Genomic DNA, 17,688 nt, shown 5'->3' on the forward strand with positions numbered 1-17,688 from the left:
CATCACAGGAAACTTTTTCAAATAATATGTGATAGTTCTTTAAATATTTAAGAGTTTGTTGACCTATTTTCTCAGTTAATTAGGATTTTTTTGGCTGCATTAACAATGACTTGAATGCAGTCTGCTTTAGTCGCTATGCAGCTTGGCTACACTGGGTTACAGGAACATGATTTCTTTCTAAGGCACATTGCACAGGAGAGGCATGCCATTGGAAGTGTCTAGAATTGTATTTAAAAACCTGTGGACTTCCTAGTAGGTAGTGCTTAAGCTCAACTTATTGAACATAAAACCATTCACCTAGCACCCTTTTGAGTCCTAAAACTAATGTCTTTCCAATTACAGCACTACCCTTGGTTACTCTGCAGTGGAAGGGCCATGGTGCAGCCACCCTTCTCTTCAAAGTGCGATGGTTAAGACCATCAAGCTCATCTCTGCAAGCTGCATTTGTGAGTACACTTCTTTTCTTATTTATTTTGCCCAAGAAGTTAACTTGATAGAAATTTGGCCATGCGTGTAGTGCAAAACATCATGTCACTAACCACAGTACAGGTATTTAATCACAGTACAGGTATAGTATGGTCAGAAACTAGCTCTTTCTGAATGGTAATGGACAGTGCTCTTAGCAAAAGATACACTACGTTCATCCTAGTGAGCGGGTTTCAATAGAAGAACTCATCTGTGTCCCTCCTGTCTCCTCTGGCGTCAGTGGCAAGGTAAGGGAGGATGTGAAAGCAGAGCTTTATCCAGCATGAAGATAGACAGACAGTTGTACATGGCCACAGGGCCCTCCTGATAGAGAGGGAAATTGTCATGAGGAAGGATGCGTGAGCCATCAGGGTCCCATCATTACCTGCTTAGCTCAGGGGGGATTGCTTTGGGCTGCAAAATAAGCTGCAGCACCAAAGTTTAAGTCATTACACAGCTTGGGGACCCTCTGAGCTCCCCCCTGGCCCCGAAAAGGACTCCAGAAGGAGTGATTCCTGCACTCTGCAGGGCTCTCAAATGTACGTCTCAAGAGGATCATTATCAGGACTATTTCTGGCTCTTTCAAAGCTGTGGTAAAATAAACCTTTACCCTTGCTGTTGTTACCTCTCCTTAAAAGGTGTCAAGGATCTTAATGTTTTCCAAGAGGTGTTTTAGTGGCATCCTGCAGAAAAACATGTGGTCGGAGAGAAGTTTGCACAAACTCAGAGTACAAGGATGCTGTTAACTTTCCACACAGCCTTTGCTGGGGTTCTCCAAAGTGACCTGGCAAGGGTGCTTCTCAGTGCGTGTTTCTGCACAGTGTTACCGAGCTGACTCAAAGAAAAAGACTAAGTAAATGCCAGCTGTCAGGCTTCAACAAGCTTCCTCATCAGGTGCAAATGGACAGGAAAGGTTCTCTTCCATTTGCACCTGATGAGGAGGCATGTTTCTCCCCCAAAAGCTGGTGTCTGCCACCCTGTGTTTTGCTTCTGTAGATCAATTCAGTGTTCTTTGAATCAATGTTCTCCACTAATGAGTTCTCCACTATAGCTTTTTATTTTCAAATTGAAACTTACAATCTACTGGCAAATATTTTGTCATCTGAGAGATACCAAGTGCACAGGATCAAACTTGTAAGCTCCTCAGTGAGAATGGTTGGGTTTATATCAGGGGTTTCTAGTTCCTAGAAAGAAATATAACACTAGAAACTTTTGCTGAGATTAAACAGGAGACAATACTACAGTGTGGAGGAAGAATTTCTATTTTTGGCTACACCCTTAAGGCAACAGAGGAAGTGTATGTCATGGCTGCAGTGACAGCTAATGAGCAGATATACAATATTAATTGCAGTAAGTGTAACACACTGAACAATCTATCAACTTCTATTTTCTTAGCAGCTGTAGCTTAGATACTTTCGGCTAACACCTCTGTCTGAGCTGGCTGCTTCAAGTTTGTCTACCTCTACGGCAGCACATAAAGGAACTACACCACTGCTTCCTATAACCTGTGCTGTGCAGCATGGGCTATTTTCACCTACACCGGCCGCTGAAGCTCTGCTTTTGGCGTTGCAGATGTTCAGATGATTGTCTTCTTCCCGCTGCTTGAGGGGCTGACCCAGTTGTACTCGGCTTGCACCAGCACGAAGCTGTTCTCCCGGATCTTTCGGAAGTGCATCACCTCCCCGTTTTCCCTGACAGTGATGACATTGGGGTCTGGCTCACTGAAGGAGACCTCCGTCCGCTTGTGGCAGTGCTGGGCACAGACACAGCGCAGGGCAGCTGCCAGCGCCAGGCCCAGGGCGGCAGTGCAGACCAGGAGGATGCCGAGCTGGGCTGCTAGGAGCCGGGTCCCTCTGCCAGGGTCTTCCCCCTTCCCCGGAACAGCAGACTCGGGAGCTGGTCTGGTCACCCATGGCAGGGTATTCCCAACCACTTGCTCCTCCTCCTCCTCCTCGTTGCCCCTGGCGCCTGCCTCCTCTGGCTGCAGTGCCAGCTTTCTCTCTGCCATTTGCCTTGAAGCCGATGACAAATTGCTGGCAGCATCAGTATCGTCAAACCAGGCTGTTGTCACAGCAGCATCACCCAGGTGAGTGTGTATGTGTGGGGCAGAAGGAGATGCTGTCACACGTGGGGAGGCTTCCAAGATGGCCCCACTCTTGGTATTGGTCTTTGAAAGCAAAAACATGATGAGATGTGCAGTGAGAGAAGAGAAAGGGGATGATCAGGTTCTCACTATCTACATCATGGTACAGTTCAGCTCTCTATTTCTCACACCCAGGTATCCCCTTGCCTTGGAATAACCCTGCTCAATCCCCTGGTTGCTCAGTAGGTGTTAGAAAATGAGGCAGATTCAACTCTGCTCTATCCATATCAGAACAGCCACAAAAGGGACAAGGCACTGGGAGTTGGTCCCAGGAAGCCAAGGCAGAGTGGGTTGAAGAGGTAGAGGTGAAGGGCATAGGTGGAGAGAAATGTCATGGCTTTGCCTCAGTAAAGGTCTGCAACTACTGTGGTGGTGGTGGTATTTTTCTCAGGCATCGTTATCACCCAAAAAAATCACTTAATAAACAATCCTACTTTGAGTGATGACCCATGAGGGTCATGCCAAAAGGACAGGCGAGATCTTCCTGGCCAAGCTTCATATTTAGGGTCACATCAGGACCACAGGGATTCAGTATGACCCTACTGAGGCTGTGGATCGAACCATGGAGCAGAGGGACCCAGGAGACTTGGGATGGCCTTTGACATCAAGTTTCACACAAACTGTGAACTCTCCCCAAAGCCCATCTTGCTTTCTCAGTCTACACAGCCAGTTCGAAACCTGCTGCCTCTCAGTGTCATTTAACCACCTATTTTAGTGGGAATAATCATTCTTGCACGCTCCCGTTCCTAGGGGCTCTGTCTCGTGCCACGCACCTTATTTTATCCATCACAAAATAACAGCTGCTTCACACCAGTTGTGCAGCCCAGGCTTTGCAGATATCATCCAGGCCTAACTGTGAAACAATCGTACAATTTAGGAGGCCCCCAGTGAATTTTTCCATTCCCACTGTGCACTTGAGCCCCCATCCAAAACCTGCAAAATGTGCTGGAGTTTTTTCTTTGGCTCCACTGAGATTTGGATCTGGCCCTCAGTAGCTGGCACCTCTCCAGCCTGTCCAGCCCAGCAGGCTTTTTCACACATCCATTAATTACACCAGAGAAACTCTCACCCTCTACCATCACTAGTGATTTCTAAAGCTTGCTGGGAAGACAGTGTGACAGGAGCACAAAGCTGAGGTAGGAGCCCTGGCAAGCTGTGAAGCAAAGTAGGGGAGGGTCAGAGCATCCTTTGTGGAGGAGATGTTTTCTGAAGGTGCTAGTAAAATACAGTGGCAAATAAAAGGCATACAGTGGCTGAACTGCAAACTAGTAGCTGGCTGGCAAAGTTAGAATTGCATGTGTATAGATCACTTGCCCTCAAAATGCAAATGCCATAGTGTAAAGATGTACTGCAGGATTTGGGACTTTGGGATAGAAAATTGAATTGCCTCACAAGTCCTTCTTGCCTCATTCTCTAGTGCATGGCCCCTTCCTCTTTTATTTTCTGTGAGATGACTTCTCTTCCTCCTGTTGGCACAGGCTGCCCAGGGCAGTGGTGGAATCAGCATTCCTGGAAGTCTTAAAAAACCGTGTGTATGAGGCCTTCGGTGACATGGGTTAGTGGTGGTCTTGGCAGTCCTGGGGTGATCATTGGGCTTGGTGACCTTAAAGGTCTTTTCCAATCTACTTGATTCTGTGATCTCAATCTAATTTTAGTCAATTATGAGACCTACATGGGCTGCTTGGTACAGTGATGCAGTAGAGAATTCTTAGCCTCCTCTTCTCTTAGACCTTTCTGTCTTTGGAGAAGACATCCTGCCCAACCCTGCTGCTTACCTGCCTGTCTTCTTTACACATCAAACACAAGCGTGGCGTGGCAGCGCTGGCAGTGCTTCCTGCCCTAAGGAATGGACAGAGGAAAGGCAGGGTTAGTAGATAAGACATGTCGCTGTGGCTCACATGGGAACCCCTGCACCGCTGGAGAAGCATGCTGCTCCCTACAGCAGCCTTGGGATACACGCAGTCAACACAGACCGTATGGAGCTGTGTTTTTGGTAATGCCTGATCCTTTATTCCTATCTGCATTGTTTTCTCCCACAGTATGAAACGTTGCATGAAAGCTTATGTAGCCTAAACCCCCTAAGACTCCTGAGCAGACATCCTCCAGCCCAGATTTCATAATTGCTTTGAATCCTTTCTTCCTTTTCCCTGCATATGGAGAAATAGGTCTTCTGAGTTCACCATTTCATTGAATATTTGTATGTGCTTTTAGAAAAGTACTGTAGCAGTCAGTAGTTTTTATCATGATTTTCAGGCACCTGGCCAGTTCTCTGCTGGGCTGAGCAGCACACAGTTGATTTTTAAGAGTTTTGGGTTTTCTCCCTGTCACTGTCTGTCATGTGCGATCTCCAAAGGATTACTCCTCAAAATTTCATCAAGCAAACACCCTCTTTCCTCCACCTAAGCCACAGACACCTTCCTACGTGGACCCTCACTCATCCACATGGAAGCTAGTACTGTTTTCCTTCTCCAGAAGGGCTGGAGAAACACCTCTTCCCACCACCTAGCTTACCCATTGGAAGTGCTGTAGCTGGAGGCATTGTCCTGGGAGAGGAGATCTTGTCTGGCAGCCGCAGTGCCAGGGTCTCGGGTGGGGAGAGACGGCTCCAACCGCTGGCTGCTGGACCCACTGCTCCCACCGGACACAGCCCGCGAGGGCCGGGCCAGCTGCTTCGGCTCAGCAATGGGCTGGGCATCTGACCCAGAACCAAATCCTGGCTCCGGTACCGGCGCTGCTGCAGTGCTGGTGGTGTTGGCAGGAGGCAGGGTGGTGTGCAGCGGGAAGCCGGTGGCAGCCGCGGGAGAGGTGGGAGCTTGTCCAGCATGGAGACAAAGCAAGAATCAGGGTGAGAGGAGCAGAAGTCTATTGTCTGTGGTTTGTTTATTTCAAATCCCACTTGGTTCTAGCATTTGCCAGGAAGGATTGTAGTAGTGACTTTTTTTTTGTTTTCATGTCACTTAATTTTAAGTGGGAACCCAGATGGAAAGTAAAGCAGCAAAGCCTGCTGCCTAAATTATGGCCAACTAAAATAATTAAAACTCAGTCTTGGGGCCATGCCAGAAATGCTGAGAAACGCATCTGATTTGGGTATAAGTAAATTCTTGAAGCGTTTTACTGACCAAAGGCTGCATAAACACAACTAAATACATACCTGAAGGAAAATAGTCACATTTAGAGACAAAAGTATTCCTTTATTTAGACAGCATTGTGAATTGCGCTTGATTGTCTTCAGGAGCTCAGATGATATGTAAAGTATGTTGTATTTTAGGGTTTGCATTGGAATCATAAGATCTGGAAATCCTGTTTATCTTTCTGGTACCCTCCTTGAAACCGGCTCCACCACCTCAGATGCTGACCCATACCTTCAAGGAGTTTGGCACAGCCATCGCTGATCTCCCTGATGGCCACAGGAGCTAAACAGGTCCCTCCAGCTTGTTTGGATCACTTGTGTTCAATGCTTGCCTGGAATAAGCTGTAAAACTACTCTGTGGGAAGAGGTTGGTAAGAAACATGTACCTTTGCTTGCCGTACCTGTGGGGTGTGTGTCAGCTGGTCCCTGCGACGGAGTTGCAGGAGATGCAGGAGTTACAGAGTCTGGCTTCTTGCCACTGCCAGCAGGCATTTTGTTTTGCCCTCGCTGAGCCACAACAGCAGATTCAATCTTTGCCCAGTAAACAAAGTACGACTGGACTACAGAGATGCTGTTAAAACATAATTAGGCAAGAATTTACTGACTCTACAGCATGAATAAAACATCTGACTGTTTAGCTAATCACAAAGACTGGTTTAATCTGAAGACAGAAGTGATGCACAAGTATTTTAAAGGCTTAGCCTGTCACGTTTTATTTTACAAATAAAATATACCAGGTCCCGTAAAAAAGATATGAGGTGAGGAACCACCACTCATAATTAAGAGCAGCCAAAAAACTGTGTAGGAACTTAAATTTTTTGTAAAAAAAGCTTTTATCTTTGCTGTGTTGATAGAAGCACATTTGGAAAACTTGGACTAGCTCTGCTTATAATCTTCCGTAGGCAGGGAAACAACAGTGGTATTTACTAATTAAAACAAGTCAATGTAACTTGTACAAACAGCAGAATAGGTAGGGAAAAAAAAGGTCTCTCTTCCCAGCCCTCTGATATTTGAGTCTGCCCAACCCTCTGCTTTTTGTCAGGTGCCAAAACTGCACTGGCCAACCTTTAACTATTCACCCAGAGAGCCTTATTTGAGGTGGAGATCTGGGGAGAGTTTCAGCTCAGATTGCTCAGCTGCTTCTGAGAATTAGCTAAGAGGAAACTGACACAGGTTTTCCTGTGCCATATGATTCTTACAAGGCATTTTTGAGCCTAACAAGGAGTTCTTCCAGATGCTGTGATAGAGAGAAAAGGGAGAGGCTATCAGAAACCGGTGAAAGCCAGGGGGTGAAGAAGGAAGGATCAGAGTGGGTGGCTAGGAATAGGTGTTGCTGGATTTGGTTTGGGTTTATCGGGTTGCTTGAGTTTTATGTGTTTTTAATAGTATTTCCCAATCTAAAACAACAGCCAAAAATTAGAGATGCCAAGCAGCAGTATTTCTGTTTCAATGAATGTGTTGAATCACAATGAGATGCACAAGCCCCAGCAGTCACCAGGACGTTTATGTTTTGGGGAACAGCCAAGCATCTGGCCAAGCAGCTTCTAAGTGATTTTGTAAAGTCAAAACATAACAAGTTAATCTCTTCCGAAATGAGAGAGATGAAATGTGCTTCCTCTAAGACAGCCAGTTAGAAAATGTCTGCTTTCATTCCAAATCAGAACCAAAATGTTGGACAGTTTGGGACAGCGACGTCAAATTTTGACCCAGTGCTCATTCTCTCCTCCTACTGTCAATAACTCTGTTTACATGTAAAATTTTTTTTAAATTCACTCATTTTTATTTATTTTTTAAACAGAAGTGATACACAAGATTATCCTGTAGGCAGGGAAGTCCTATGGGCTGTATTATTTAGAAGGACAGGCGACCTGATCACAAAGGTGGCAAAGTTCTCTCTTTGTGCCTTAATATTCCTATTTCCTAAGTGCTTAGGCTATCATCTTCCAGTGTGTTTATTCTGGGAAAATAGTGACCATGAAAATAAAAAGCAGCACTGCCCAGCAGATATAAATGGTAATTTATGTACTAGCTAGGATACTGTTGCAGCATTTGATAAGTATTTAGCTATATGGGGTTCAAAATACACAAACCACTGTGCTGGACAATGGGAAAATAAAGCCAAGCCTTTAACTGAGAATACACAAATTCTGCTTAAGAACCAGCATGTACTTACAAAAACTTGATGTCTCCAATGGGTTGGTCTGGTGCTTTCCATACAAAGGACAGGTTTCTCTTCAGTGACTTGTCTGAGTGGGTGACGGTGTCACCATCTTCAAAACAAGTCAGCAGCTTGGAACCAGGAGGGATGAAGATGAATGTGCCAGCAATTTCATCATTAGACACTTTGCGAGCTTGAAGCAAAAAGCCCATAAAATCCCTAGTGCTCCTCACTGTCACTGCAAGACAAAACACAGGACACGAATGGATTTGTCTCATAGTTATGGGGTGAATTGTTTGCGATGGAGTTTCCAGTGGTAGCACTGAAACCAAAAGAAAGCCATGTACAACAACAACAAAAGCATCTTACTGTCATTGTCCTGATGGTCTGTCCTGGACATGCTGGATTCAGGAGGCCAGACTTTACCTTTGACTTTGCAGTATGTAACTGCATGCAAAATTTGCTTGAGTCTTTCCACCTCTCCCTGGATTATAAGCTGCTAACCATACTGCATTAGGCTGCATGCACAGGCTTGTGTGCTGCCCTTGGAGGGGTTCTATTTTGCACAGGCATGAGCAGGCAAGTGGCCAGGCTGGGGAGTGGTGCCTCTAATCTCTGTCTGCATCTGCCTCAGGAGCGGTGATGCTGGGGACAGGGCACACTGTCCAACCATACCTAAGAGTGAGGCAAGTCACCCAGACCCCCTTGTGCAGTGCAGAGCAGGGAAGGTGACCTTACCCTCTGGAGATGCCTCTCGCACTGTTGCATGTGATGAGATGTGGTATGGTTGAGACACAGTTGAGATAAATGAATCCCAACCAAAGCATCCAAATCTACTGACTGCCTCCAGCAAGCAGTCGATTTTCAACGTTGTGAAAACCTGGAGTAGGCCATCACCTGAGATACCTTAGGCCAAGTGCTGCAAACAGAATCCCTCTGCAAATACATCTGTTTCCTCCCGTTGGCAGGGGGGTTGGAACTAGATGATCTTTACGGTCCCTTCCATCCCAAAACATTCTATGGTTCTATGATGAGAGAGGTAGCATAGCTCACTGAGAGCAGTTAACCCTCTTCCCAGCCTTCACAAAGATCAATGCCATCACTTGACATTAGCTATCATGTATTTTTCAGGTGCAGGAATGAGCAGCTGTTCCTTACCTGGAACCTTGTCGCCTGGGAAGTAGAAGGACATGTTGGTGTGGACAGTAACGTAGTTGTTTGGGCTGTGCAGCTGTGCTCTCAGGTGCCTGGGCATCATGTCGGTGCAGGCAGAAAGGCTTGCACCGTGTGAGAAGGCGGCCACATAGGAGACCAAACACAAGGTTGTGCATGCCCAGCCAACAACAGCAATGTGGGCTCTCCTGCTCTCCTCCATCCTATGGTGGAAAACAACCAGCAAGTTCACTTCAAAGCAGTGGCTTCAGCAGCCTGTACGCCCATCTGGTGCCTTTGAATTAGGTGAGCTCCAGAGCTGCCCTTTGCACAGCCTTTAAACAAAGAGAATAAGTGATCTCTGTGGCACATGGAGCCACTTTGGTTATCCACAGCATTTCACATTTTGAAGTAAATTGTTGAGGCTGGGAGGGGAGAGGCCCCACAAGAGGATGCACTGCTTGCAAAGTTGCCCATGGAAGGAGCTGCCAGGGAAGGTTTGCTCTAACATGTCTCATAGCATTTAGGAGGAGGAAGAGGCTCCATATGACTGTGCTCAGCACCCTCCACCATTCCCAGCCCAAATGTACAACCTGATCAATGGGGCAAGCATTTACCCTTAGACCTGCAGAGCTGCTGCAGGCCCCATTGCTTGTGGAGCTGGTGCCCAGCACAGAGCTGTGTCGCTGCAGGGACAGCACGTGGCTGCCCTCACTTCGGCCTGCAGAAGCATGAGGCATCTTTTAGCAGCCCACATATTGCAGCTCGGAGGTGCTGGGCTGCTTGTGACCATTGGACCCATCCTCTGCCACCAGCAGCATTTCAGCTTGCATTTGTGGGTCAGGTCTCGCTGTTGCTGACGAAATGGCAGCAATGCTGTCTTTGAAGGCAGCATTGGAAGCCTGAGATAAACGGGCAGCCATTTTGGCTAATGCCAAGTTTTCTCCTTATTCTCCAGTTTTTAATTCAAGCAAGCATTTTTTTCTCAGCATAGTCCAAGTTTAGTATTTGGCATGCCACGTCTTTAGTACCGCTCAGCTTTGCTGGCTGGCACAAAACATGGTTCCAGATTAGTTAGGGTATTGTGTTATTCTGATTTTTCAGAATGCACTTTTGAAAGTGAAGCTGAAGGATGAGTACGCCATATTTATTGTGATGGATATCATAAGCAGGTAGTCCTGCTTTTAATGTAGCACTTTCTAACATCTTCTTTTCAACATGCAGCTTTTCCTGGCTTAGATTTCATTACACTTACTCAGTAAGCAGATTTAAATAAACCAGAGGAAAACAGAGGCTGAGGAGGTCTAGTTTACACCTCCATCTCTAGCGCTTCTGAAACTCGCCAGCTGACTCTAACAAACTACCACTGCACACAAAACAGTTCCTGCCCAGCCTGAAGCAGGGAGCAGACGGATGCAGTTTAACCTTCCACAGCCGAGCATCATGCCACTCAAACCAGTTATGTGCCAGAGGATGCTTGTGGGAGTCATGGGAGCCTATGCTAAATACCCCGGACCCTGCACAGTGGCAGGATGCCTCCTCCTCATGGCACACCTACACCTCCCTTGCTGGAGGTGATTTTTTGCTGGAGCTCATGAAAATCCCCTTGAGCAGCTGCTCTTTCCCTTGGGTGTTTCCAAGGCTGTGCTCCCGCTTCCCATCCTTCCCTGGCCCCCGCAGCACCCTCCCCGCTCAGGCACAGGGAGCAGGGCCGTACCCCAGGGCCACCCGGGCTGGTGCCGCTGGTGCCGCTGGCTCTTACCTCGGGACACGTCTGCTGCCGGGCTCGCTGCCGCCGCTGCTGCCTTGGCCTGCCAGAGACCCATCCTTTCAGGGACCTTCTTCGCTTTCCCCTCTAATGGGAAGCGCAGCAGCTGTTACTGCTAATACCCACCACCTACGGCAGCTCTCCACCAGTGCCCGAATCCTGCCTTAGTCATATTAGTTTTCCTTCTCACATCCCACCCCCTGGTTTGTTTGGGTTTTATTCACATCTCCAAGTTTCTCTAATGAAAACAAAGGCAACTAGCGGGGGGGCAGCAGCAATCCATGGGGGTTGCGTGGGACTCCCTTGCAGAGATGCAGGACGATCAGACTCCCGCTTGCCCTGTTTCCCTTCCCACATAACCCCCCTTCCATGCTGAATGAAGCTTTGCGAAGCAAAGCAAAGTCAGCTCCCTCTAGTCCGTGACCCCCGAGCAGTGTGCCCTGTCTCTCATGCTTACATGGGAGTTATTTTGGCAGTAAAAGAAGAATTTTGCTAGAAAGGCCAGGAAGGTGCATCCTACAGCCCTGCCAGGAGGAGCCATCAGCACCCCACAAACCCACCAGAGCTGGCACGGGAGTCTAACCATCTGATATGTGTGACTGTCTTCTGGCACACGAGCTGCCTTTAAGTCCAGGCTGACACCCCTGCAGCTTGCCTGAGATACACTGCAGCCATGTCAGTGCCCAGCCACAGAGTTGATGCTATCCCCGGGCTTCCCAGCTCCTCTTGGATCCACCTCATCTCTGCAGACTGCTCTGGTCATCAGGACTCTCCCTCGACCCTGGCCACTGTCACCGTGCTTGCCCCTCTCCCTGCCAACAGCTCCTTGCTCACAATGGATGGAAATTAGGATCCAACTTCTTGTCATCATTAGAGACACCATCAGGAGATCGTGAACAAACTGCTGGCAGCTTGTGGCCTCAGCAGGGCTAGAGGAACAGGGTAACAGCCCCATCGGCTGGCTGGCTTTTCTTCAGCTACCAGACCCTTAAAAGGTAGGGTCAGATGTCCCTGGGCCGCTGGGAGGGGGGCTGGCCCTGTGGTGCAGGAAAGCTATTAATGATGGAGGGTCAAAGAGTGCTTATGCCCTTTTGTCCTCCTCCTCCTCGGATAACTCTGTGTCTGACACCTGAATGAGTTCACGCTGGTCCTTAGGCCACTCTCCCTGCAGGACACCACAAAGCTCTGTCCTGTCCCGTGACTGAAGGGGATACACCAACACATAGGTGACACCACTGTGTTTTCTCTATGCGGCTCCAGGGGTGCCTATATTTGATCTTGCTTGGGGTCTGACTGGAGTGGGAGTCTGTGCAGAGTGGGCATCACACTGACCTCTGCCTGGGTGCCTCCCAAAACCGGGAGTCAGGCTTCCAGAGACCCCACTCATTAGCACTGTTCCCATCAGCCAGCCCTGCTCTACAGCCTGTCCTTCAGCAGTGAAACAAGATGCTGGGCTGGCACTGAGGTACTGCCGCTGACATCCCAACTCTCACCTGTTTAACTGGTTTGAAAGTACGGGAACTGGTGGTCCTGAGCTCTCAGTAGCCTGCTCTCTGCATTTCAAAGAGGCCTTACAGTCACTGAATTTCAGGATATAATGCAAGTCTTACAGTTTTCTTTCCTTTTGTCAATGGAAGCAGAGAGTAGTAGGGGAAGGGAGGAAGAGTTTGCATTATTGCTTTTGTTCCAGTTTGTAATTGCCCACATTTCGTCCACAAAAGAGAGTAACCTTTATGCTATATTAGTGACTAATCCTTTCCTGAAACCAACCGGTCTCTTCTGGTTCTTCCTTACTAACTTGCTCCTAAGCTAAACTATTACTTGCTTATAATTCCAGTGTAATATACAGCAGCCCCAGGCCCCTGACAATCTTCAGGGGAAACACCAAACACGTCGCAGCCATTCTGGTGCAGCGGCCTAAAAACAATATTCCACCTAAATGTAGATCTCTGCATCACAGCATGGTGTAGCAGCATTGCATGGTCGTCTTCAGCTGCTGCCACAATGCCAGCCCCGGTGAGGACCATTTCTCCACCAGCTGCCACCTGAAAAAGGGGGAAAAGCAGCAGAGTGCAGATCCTGAAACAGCACTGTTGGGTGCTCCCTGGAGCTCTGTGCAAAGCTACTGGGTGAAGAGAGAAGAGCTTCAAACAAATGAGGCGCAGGCCCAACCCATCTGTAGCAGCACAGGATGTTGTGGCACACCGAACTGGCTCTGTTTGCCCCCAGAGCTGGTGGTGGTCTCTGGGCAGGGCAGGAGGTGCTGCTGGGGGGCTGCTGTGTGCAGGTTTGGCAGCACCAGTCGGCAGAACTGCACGGTGCTGCCTGGAGGCAGCAGTAACTGCTGAGCTGAACTGAAATACAGCCTCACGCAGAGTTCATCCTCACTGCCTGCTCTCTAGCAGAAGAACTCAGTGGCTTCAAAGCTGCACTCAAACCAAATGTCACAATCATCTCCTCCTTAGAGATGGAAAAAGCCTGTCACAGTCATTACCGCGACACAAGCACCTACCAGCAGCCTCGAACTGCATGTTCAAATGCCAAGTGACAGGCAGATGCTTCCAGTAAGAAATACAGCCCTCTCCATAGCCTCTGGTTGCATCACCCACCAGGACAGCATTGCCTCAGCCTCCTCTGGCCAGAGCTTTGACCTGCTGGAGTCACTTGAGCTCAGCGAGGCTCTGCGTATCGCTCTGACGATGGGGCCCAGACAGACACGAGAAGGCCACGTGGCACTGCTGTCACTAGGAGAGGTTTGCCTCTTTCCTGTCATAAATTTCTGTGTTAGTAGGAAGCTGGCAAGGAGAAGGGGACTTAAGACAACTTACACTGTGCCTATTGTTTTCTCAGCAGCATTTGTGTCATGGATTTCTAGAATAAAAAACCCCACAGCTGGGATTATAAAATAGCACTAGGGAAAACTGCATGCTGTGTTATAACTTGATAATTAAGATAGACTATAAGCCATGTAAGTTGAAATTTCATCAATAAAGTGCACAGAAGAGTTATAAACCCAGTTACATCCCAGCAGAATGTAGCTTTATGCAGAAGCTTTCTCCTTCCTGCAGATTGCCTCTACATCTCCACATCACTGGGACACAACAGGGACAGCAGACATGGAGCAGGTGCAGTGCAGATCAGTTTGCAATATGGGCATGGATGTAAGCAATCCAGATCTGACACTCAAGAGCAAGCTGGTTGCTTCACTGACAGGTTGAGAACTGCTTTGCTACTGCAAGATAATAAGGGTTATAATGAGTTAGAAGTCCTTCCTGGTCAGCTAGTGGCCACCTGAGTCCTGTGAAGAAAGTTTGGGGGCAGTTAGTGTGGGCAGGTTGATCTAGTGTTTCAAAGTGGCAACAATTAGTGGAGTCCAGATCACAAGGAACTGATCATTAAACCAACAAAGCTGGCAGCACCATCTAATTTAAGAAGATTTCATGTCATCTTTAGAACAAAGAGCAGTCTGTGAGAAGAGCGGCTAAAAGCCCACAGCAGGAGAGCGGTAAAAACCCATGGTAGTCCCACACGGAGAATGGAGAACAGTGCCTACAAACTGACATCTCAGGGGTGACCTAGGGATGTCTGTGTCTCTGTGTTTGGGGACACCAGGGAAAAGATGTTTCTCTGACATCTAGTTAGGCAGAAAGTTGGCAGAAGTACTGTCAGGTCCTTCCACTTCTACCCAGTTGACTAGTCTTGCTATTCCTGTATCACACTTACTGAAATGGGACGGTGGATTCAATTACTGCTGGGAATGAACTAACACATACACAATCATGCAACATAAAACGTGAGCCTCCTCTTACAAATTCAGCCTTTAAAAAAAACCCAAAACAACCCTTTATTTTATTTGGTAACTACTGCAACCTGGGCAGCTGTTCTGGGGGTGGAGGAGGGGAAGGGAGAGAGAGAGATGGTGCAGGGCTCTTGCTGTATCTCAATAAGAAAGGCCCAGCAATAAATAGCTTAATGGTTGGCTTAATAAGACAGAATAAGATGAGGAATACAAACAGCAAGTAAATTGTACATCGCTTCAGGTGCTGGGCACCCCACACTCACGCAGCGTTAGATGGAGCCCAGATGGATTTTCCCACAGTGTGCAGAGGAGATGCAACCCCGTCCATGGAGAGCATCTCTCCCTTGTCATCATTTGGGCTATTTGATACTTTCCTTACAAGAAAACAACCCTCTTTCTAAAGGATGTTCTCATGAGAACTTGTTGCTGCTGTCAGATAAGGGCAAGGCCAGGCAGGTGGTGCAATCGTGGTACTGAGTGGGAGCTGCCCGAGAGCTCCGCTGTTACATTGAGCTGGTGGAGGTGTCCCTCAGCCAAGGGGTCTGTGTGGCCCAGCGGAGAGCTGAAAGCCACACCGGGCGTGCAGCCCAGCTCAGCCCAGCCCGAAGCTGTGTTTGGATCAGGCTCTTAAATGTTCAAGACTCCCTTAGGCAGGATCAATACAGCAGCTCAGGAAAAGCCTCCTCCTGTCCGACTTCTCAGCCGTGGAGACCAGTTTGGCACAGGAACCTTTGGAACTGCTGGCTCCAGTCTGTTTGCTTTCAAAATGGACATGGAGCTGGAGCTGGCCACGGGCATGAGTTGGCATATTAAAGACCAGGCATTGCTTTGGTGCCATCAGTCAAATGTTTGAAGGCTGCCATTTTGCAAATACTTTCATGCTTTCTTGACTACTGTGAACAACGCAGCTGAAACCTACAGCTGTGGGGCACAGCTGGTTTTTGGAGTAAGAGCTTTAGAACTTAATGGGCCAGTTGTACCCAGGAGGGCTCTGGGTAGCTGTTTTGTCATTGTATCATGAAAAAGATATAGAAAGAACTCAAATAAATAGCGTTGAGTGGTTTGCATTAGATTCCCTTTGAACTAGGAACCAGGTAGCAACAAACTGTAAAGTTGAGTGGTCATCAGTGTATACCTTTAAAGAAAAACTTTCCTAGCATGCTCTGCTCCCTTATATAATGGCACTCCAGGACACTGCAGGCTTTAGTAGCAACCTGGCTCCTGGCTGTCCCACCACACAGTGAGTACTTACCTCCTTCTTCCAGACTTGCTTTCTCTAGTTTCTGTAGGCTAGGCTGTGCTGCTCCTCCCAGCCAGGCTTTTGTTTAAGGAGATGTGGCTTAGTTTGACTTCTCAAGTGCGATAAACTTACACTGGATGTGGGGATGTAGCAAATCCAGAGTTACTGCTCCTCCTAGAGTCTGTCTGTGAGTGAATGTGTGGAAGAGGGTGAGGATGGGGTAGCAGTTGAACAGCCTTGGTTTCATGAAGTGATCTCATTGCATAAAAGTACTATGTATGTGAATGCAGCTTTAGTATTTGGAATTCAATTAATTTTTGTTTGTTACGTTTTGGATTACTTAGTTCTGAGTGCATTCTTCTAAGACAAGTGATGGACAAGAACTTGCAAGTTGTTCAAGGAGTGTTGCATTGTCAGTCCTGATCTAGATGAGCCTGATCCACAAGTAAAACTGGTTTTTACACAGGTATAGGGGCAGGGGCATTAGGATATGGTAAATGAGGTAACATGAAAGATGTGAGCATTAGTATCTAATACAGTTTTTTGTGTGTGAAGATGTGTCATTTGTAAGAGTGTATTTGGATCTTCCAATGGGATAAAGATCTTACGAATCAGGTTGAGTCATTTTTAAGCATCAAGAGTTTGTGAAATACACCATTGTACTTTGATGTCTACATATATACACACTGGGATGCCTCAGCTTAAACTTTAAATAGTGCTCCATGTGCTATTCTGAAAACCGTCTGGCCAGTGTCTGACTTGCTTGCAACTAGTATGTTCTCCTACAGAATATACTTAGTTAAAACAAAATCTAAAAGATGAGTAAAATAAATCCAAGATGAATGTTTTATCCAACTCAAAACGGACTGCGTAATTGAAGTAAAGCTTAAATGTTCACTTGATTTAAACATAGGAGCTGAAAACTGAATTAAGGGGGGGGAATCTTGTCAGTCATTGTGGGAATTAAATGTTTAGTTTCTTTAGTTACCTTTTAAATTTGAATAATGATATACAACAGCTCATATTTAATGCAAATTTTCCTATACACCTTAGATAGTAGTGTGAATAGTGACTTCATGATTTAGAATACATTAAAAAACCCACGCAGCCTGTAAACTACGTGCCATTTTCTAAGTTCAGTGCGTGATTAGACCATCTGAAGTAGCAGATTACAACGAAAAATGCTGTGTGACTGAAGTCGTAGAAACAGAACTGCAGTTAAAGTTAGTGTTGCAAACTCTTGAGAGTAAACAGAAGTCTGGGCAAAATGTGTTGCTATGGGTGGGTAGGGGGAGGAGGAGGTGACAGAAGTGGAGGAGAAAAAACTAACCCCATTTTAAAATACAAAATCAGTCTCCAGGAATGAAAGCACACAGTAACCTGCCAGCTGCATACAGGTGACAGACGAATGAGAAACTGCATGCTCTTTAGAGAAGAGCATGTTGGTGATTTGTATTTACATCCCGGATGCTTTTCAACTCTTGTCAGAAAATGATAAATTACTGAAGCATATTATAAAGTAGCATCTCTATTTGTGTGTTCTGTAGTAGCTTCTGAAGTGTTTAATATGGAAAGGTTAACTACTGATTGCAAAACTATTTTGAATTATTCCTTCTTTTTTTAAATTTGAAACCCACATTCCTCTCCCTTGGATAACTGATGTGTTACTGGTCCCTGCTTGACTTGGTGCTTGGGAAGAATGGGCCACTGTGTTCATCCATGAACAATTTAGGAGTATTTTTGTTCCTGGAGGTACTGTAAACTGCCCAAAGAATAAAACAGGGTGTCAGGAAACTCATTGTAAAAATATTGGCTAAATAACCTTACTAAGAG

The 17,688-nt window shown here is 46.9% G+C and overlaps 1 protein-coding gene across 1 annotated transcript; it reads right to left on the reverse strand.

Moving 5' to 3' along the window:
- Window positions 1-1,906: 1,906 nt before the first annotated feature.
- On the reverse strand, window positions 1,907-9,271 carry REELD1 (reeler domain containing 1). Its single transcript, XM_032920041.1, has 6 exons — window positions 9,055-9,271; window positions 7,912-8,134; window positions 6,140-6,309; window positions 5,120-5,420; window positions 4,384-4,447; window positions 1,907-2,632 (listed from the first exon to the last, which is right to left on the reverse strand). The coding sequence occupies exons 1-6, from the start codon at window positions 9,269-9,271 to the stop codon at window positions 2,042-2,044; spliced, it is 1,566 nt and encodes a 521-aa protein (XP_032775932.1). The 3' UTR covers window positions 1,907-2,041.
- Between the last annotated feature and the right edge of the window lie 8,417 nt (window positions 9,272-17,688).

Source organism: Strigops habroptila, chromosome 7 (genome assembly GCF_004027225.2).
Source record: "Strigops habroptila isolate Jane chromosome 7, bStrHab1.2.pri, whole genome shotgun sequence".
NCBI lineage: Eukaryota > Metazoa > Chordata > Aves > Psittaciformes > Psittacidae > Strigops > Strigops habroptila.

Bases quoted from the DNA above. Each gene is read 5' to 3' on its own strand.
- REELD1 (XM_032920041.1), bottom strand. From the start codon at position 9,271: ATGGAGGAGAGCAGGAGAGCCCACATTGCTGTTGTTGGCTGGGCATGC. The intron at 5,421-6,139 runs GTACGGCAAGCA...ATGCTGGACAAG, and splicing joins AGCTGACACACACCCCACAG to CTCCCACCTCTCCCGCGGCT. The intron at 2,633-4,383 runs GTAAGCAGCAGG...TTGCTTTCAAAG, and splicing joins TGTGTAAAGAAGACAGGCAG to ACCAATACCAAGAGTGGGGC.